The sequence below is a fragment of the Centruroides sculpturatus genome, unplaced genomic scaffold, assembly GCF_000671375.1.
Source record: "Centruroides sculpturatus isolate CEXI.00-Female unplaced genomic scaffold, Cexi_2.0 scaffold1349, whole genome shotgun sequence".
In the NCBI taxonomy this organism is placed as follows: Eukaryota; Metazoa; Arthropoda; class Arachnida; order Scorpiones; family Buthidae; genus Centruroides; species Centruroides sculpturatus.
The window spans coordinates 7,259-12,160 of NW_019385637.1; the positions used below are offsets into that span (position 1 = coordinate 7,259).

A 4,902-nucleotide genomic window follows, 5' to 3' on the forward strand; every position below is an offset into this window, starting at 1 on the left:
TTTTCAAAACCAATTACATAATAGTGTACTACAGTTGGTATATATATGGCTTGGCCAGAAATTAATTAAATAAACATTTTTCTCAGTATCAGTTGTGTCATATGTAATTAAAAATCCTAAAATAGGAATAAAAATAAAAATCCTCACATTTATCTTATTTAAGGTAAAAGTAAATAATTTTTTGAATGTATGTATTGGGCAAGAGTATATTTATAAAAATATTTTGCATGTTAGAACCTGTTGGCTAATTTCGTTCTTTAAGAGAACATTCTTAGCTGGCACTGATTAGTTGTGATATGTGACTTAAAAAGTAAAAGAAGTGATTAATGTCTTAAAAAATTAAGGATAAATTAAGTTTATATATGAAGTTAATGTAAAATAAATATTTATACAACATACATAGACTTTTCTTGTACTGTAGATATTTTGTTTTTATACTGACAGGTTCAATTTACACAGTTCTCAATCATATATAAAAAAAAAATTAATGAATACTCTGCATAAATTGAGGGACAAGTGTTTATGTTTATATACATATAAGGATTATTTTACACTCTTGAAAGTAAAATGATAAACATATTAAGAATTAATAAAAGTTCTATGGTATATTCTATAATTTAAATTGTTAATAAAAGATTGAAAATTTTACTGTATATAATTATTCTACTAATTTTTATACAGGAACTGTTGAAAATGAAGCCAATTCCTAAGGAATTGTTATCCTTCTTATCACTTTCTGCAGTAGATTCAGGTAGATCTAGGTAAGTCTATTTTCTAAATAACTGAATTAAGTTTCAAACATATTCTTCTGTGGCATCAAGGTGCCTGTAACATCAACAGACTGATGTGAAATGGAATAATATAAATTCATTCTACCTTGTTGAGCTACTTGGTGTTGACCCTGACCATGTGCTTGTGTTACTTTATCCTGGAGTAAGACAACAGTCCATATAATAATTTAACTTTTAACTGATCACACAATATCTACAGAGGAACTGGTGAAATACTGGACAAGGAATGATGGTGACTCTCCTTGTGTCTCTGTCCATAAATGTGTGTGTGTGTATATATATACACACATATATATATATATACACACACACACATTTGGAAAAGAATTGGAAATTCTTTACACAATTGGAAAAGAAGTGTAGTGCATAGAGTGCCACAGTGTGACCTCTGACATACATATATATATTTATTTAGTCTTCATTTTTGTTATGCATTTAATCACTCTATTATTAACTAAATTGAAATTCTTAAATTTATCATTAATTTTTTTTCCAGTATGTTTAGGGATTCACTAGACATATCACTAGATTTTTAGCTAAATGGCAACAAAGTAAAAAAAAAGGATATTAAAAGAAACTAAATGTTTAATTATTTAAACAGTAAAAACAGCATTTTATGCCATCTCAATTTGGCTAAACTTTTTGATATTTTGTTACAACTTTTCAGAACCAATTAGCCAAATTAATATAATTTAAAAATTTATAGTTTTAATCCCTACATGTTAATCTATGAGCTAAAGTGATTTTAGTTGTTTTTCTAATTTATTGAAATATTTTTTGGAAAAAATTAAGTTAAAAATATTCTAATTTTTCATTTAAAATAATCAGTGAACTTGGCTTCCTATATTTGTTATTTAAAAAAAAAAATATGAATAATGCTAAAATATTTTGTAATAAGATTGATTTGTTAGTTCTTAAATTTTTACATATTTTGAGGGATTCGTTATCCTTAAATATTTTTGCAGTCATTTTGCCTAAACAATAAACAATAATATAAAGCATGGGTTGGCAAACTATGGCACTGGTGCCAAAAGTGGCATGTGAGATGATTTTCAGTGGCATTCTGATTGAATAGAAATGTAGTAAAAATTGTTTTAATTATTAATTACACATTTAAATGGAAGTTCAGTGTAAGGTGTAGGCTATGGTACATTAAAAATCTCTTGCTTGTGTATTTATGTACAAGCAAGAGATAGCACACAATGTATATTTATATCTATTTATATTACAGTGCATGCTATTTACGTTCTGTGTTGCCATCTACGCATTGTGCATGCACTTCACATGTAAGAACATAATTCAATTAACATCTTAACTTCAAAATCGTATATTTTTGAAGTCTTACAACCGGACCAATTTTGATAATTTATAACAAAATTGGTAGAATTATGCCAGCACCTGGAATAACAATATAACTTAGGTTTGGCACAACACTACTGAAATGTTGCTGACCCTTGATATAAAGTATTGACAATCACATTTTATAATCATTGGAGTATTAACATTTTAGATGGTTTTTTATTTTTCTTCAAATTTTTGTAACACTATATAAATACATAATATATAATTCTCATAAAGATGATAAATTAAAACTAAAAATGAAAAATTTGTTTCTAAATCATTAAGTTGATAAGTTCAGTTGAAAAATATATCCTTAGAAAAGAATTATTCTAATCACTAATGTACTAACCATTATTAAAAATACCTGTAATCTGATATGGGATGTTCTAAGGATGCTGTTATGGAATTTGCTATAAACAAATAAATTATAATAGCTAATTTTTGTAGAAACAATCTTAATTGTATTTTAAAAATCTCATTGTTTGTTGTGTCTTATTTAATTATGCTGCTTAATTTTAATAAAAATATATTTCAAAGTGAATTTACAATAAAAAAAATTCTATATTGCAATTTATAAATTTCATTTATGTATTAAAAAATTTAGTCAAATAAATAAATCATGAAAGTGTATCAAGCTTGTAAGATTAGTAATTTAGGATTGTAATTAAATTTAAAAATTAATTTAGAAACTTCTGGAAGGAAAGATTGCTTTTGATCAAGTTAAATACATTTTAGATTCTTTAAATATAAATACTTTTAAACTTTTTTTAATCATTTAAGTGATAATTAAAGTATTGACTTATGTTGTAAAATTGTTATTTTGATTTAGAGTAAAACTCATTTTTATAATTCAGTTATTCTATAAGTTGATGAGCATATTCATTGTCATAGATATTTAATTGTATAATTTTGTATTTCCTAATAAACATAATTTTATTTTTTGTTAGCAATCCTATAGGAAATACTGAATCTGGACATTCCCATCAACCAATTCTCACTTTTGTATCAAATCCATATCCTGAAACTAATGAAACACCAGGTATGCTAATTTTGAAACTTTTAAGTATATTAATACAGATATCTAATTTTATGAAATGAATTTTTTTATTTTTAGATTCCCTACCAAATGTGGTAATAAAAGGAACTATAATGGGACTATATTCTCATATCACAGAAAATTATGAAAATTTATTATAATAATCGGAGTCCCATAATATGTGATTGTTAGATATGCAAAAATGTATTGGATCAAAACTCACTTGGTATTGTGTTTAACACAGTTCCTCTTGTTAATATTATCTCTTGTTAATTAATAAGTATTTTATGTAAAGATAGAATGGAAGTTCTGCTATTTGGGGAATTAACATAAATATATTCAATTTGAGAAACTTATTTTAAAAAGTTCTAATAATTATATTTGTATACTTACAGTATATATTAATTGCAACTAGGAAATCATGCACTTTAAAGAAAAGTTATTTTATTATTACAAATGTTTTTTATACAACTTTATAACTGTTTTCAATAGATTAACTAATGAATATATTAAATATATAAAGTTTATTAAAATATTTTAAAATTGTTTCATATTGAATTTAGAATGAACGAGAGTGATATTTAATCATAACATTTAACAGTTTTTTTATTAATATTCCTATGTGAATAAATTTATAACAGTATTTGAAGATTTTATTTATACCATTTAAATTTGTAAATATATTTTGTAAATTGTTTGCTTTTGTTCTAAAAAGTAATGATGTAAAATAACAAAATATTAAAATTGAATATATATATATGAATCCCTGTAAAATCAATGTTATTAATTCTCAATGGAAATAGCTACGTTATATGAATTATGCTAATAATTTAAATATCTACCAAATGTGCTGAAATTAAAAGGTTATAATTGGATTATAACCTATTTTGCTACTACATTTTCCATAAAGTTTTATATAGTTTGTTATTATTTAGCAAGAAGGTTAACAAAAGAATTATAATTGTAAGTAAAATACTAATAAAGTTATGATTTTAATCAAGAGTGTATTTTCAAAATAATTTTTTTTTTAAATATGCCATAATAATTTGTGTATAATATTTTAATGCTTTTATAATTTTATCATGTTTTTATTAGGTAATTTACCAAGTATGAGAAGATTTAATTTTTTTTAAAAATTTTTTACTGTGATGCAATGATCTGCCACTGCTCTGTTAAAGTTTCAGTAATCATAATCTGTCTGTCTATTGATTGCTTGATGTTTTTATAATTTTACTCCTTAGTAAATCTATTCCAAATCGATCACATTGGAAAATTGTAGTTTAATAAATCTCAAACTTTAGAATTAGGGAATCTATAAATTATTTAAAATGTTTGTTTATCCATCATTATTACTATTCAGAGCATATTCCTGTTAGTAAATAACTATATTTATCGATCATTGCTTACCAAGGAATGGTGGTAAAAGACTTTTTTTTTTATCTTTTTGTAGAATAATTCAGTTGTGTAAAAGTGCTTTTGGTAAATTTAATCCAATATGTTTTGCACGAAAAGAATGGTTTAATCATTCTTGGTTTTTATAATTTTTAAGTGGATCGGACATTAGGAACCTTTTTTTCAATGTTTCCTCATTCCATTTTTCAGATTGATCTCAAGGCTGTATGTCCTTTTGCAAGTTGCATAAGCAGGGCTATCAAGAGCTGGTATGTGGTCTGCAGAAAAGTGTGCCTTTTGTTTTTTGAACAAATGAAATACATAGAATTTCTCTTTAAGACT

The 4,902-nt window shown here is 24.5% G+C and overlaps 1 protein-coding gene across 1 annotated transcript; it reads left to right on the plus strand.

Annotated features, from left to right (window-relative positions):
• Positions 1-674: 674 nt before the first annotated feature.
• LOC111640794 (sorting nexin-22-like) lies at positions 675-4,130 on the plus strand. Its single transcript, XM_023386853.1, has 3 exons — positions 675-761; positions 3,080-3,171; positions 3,247-4,130. The coding sequence occupies exons 1-3, from the start codon at positions 694-696 to the stop codon at positions 3,327-3,329; spliced, it is 243 nt and encodes an 80-aa protein (XP_023242621.1). The 5' UTR covers positions 675-693; the 3' UTR covers positions 3,330-4,130.
• The last annotated feature ends 772 nt before the right edge of the window (positions 4,131-4,902 follow it).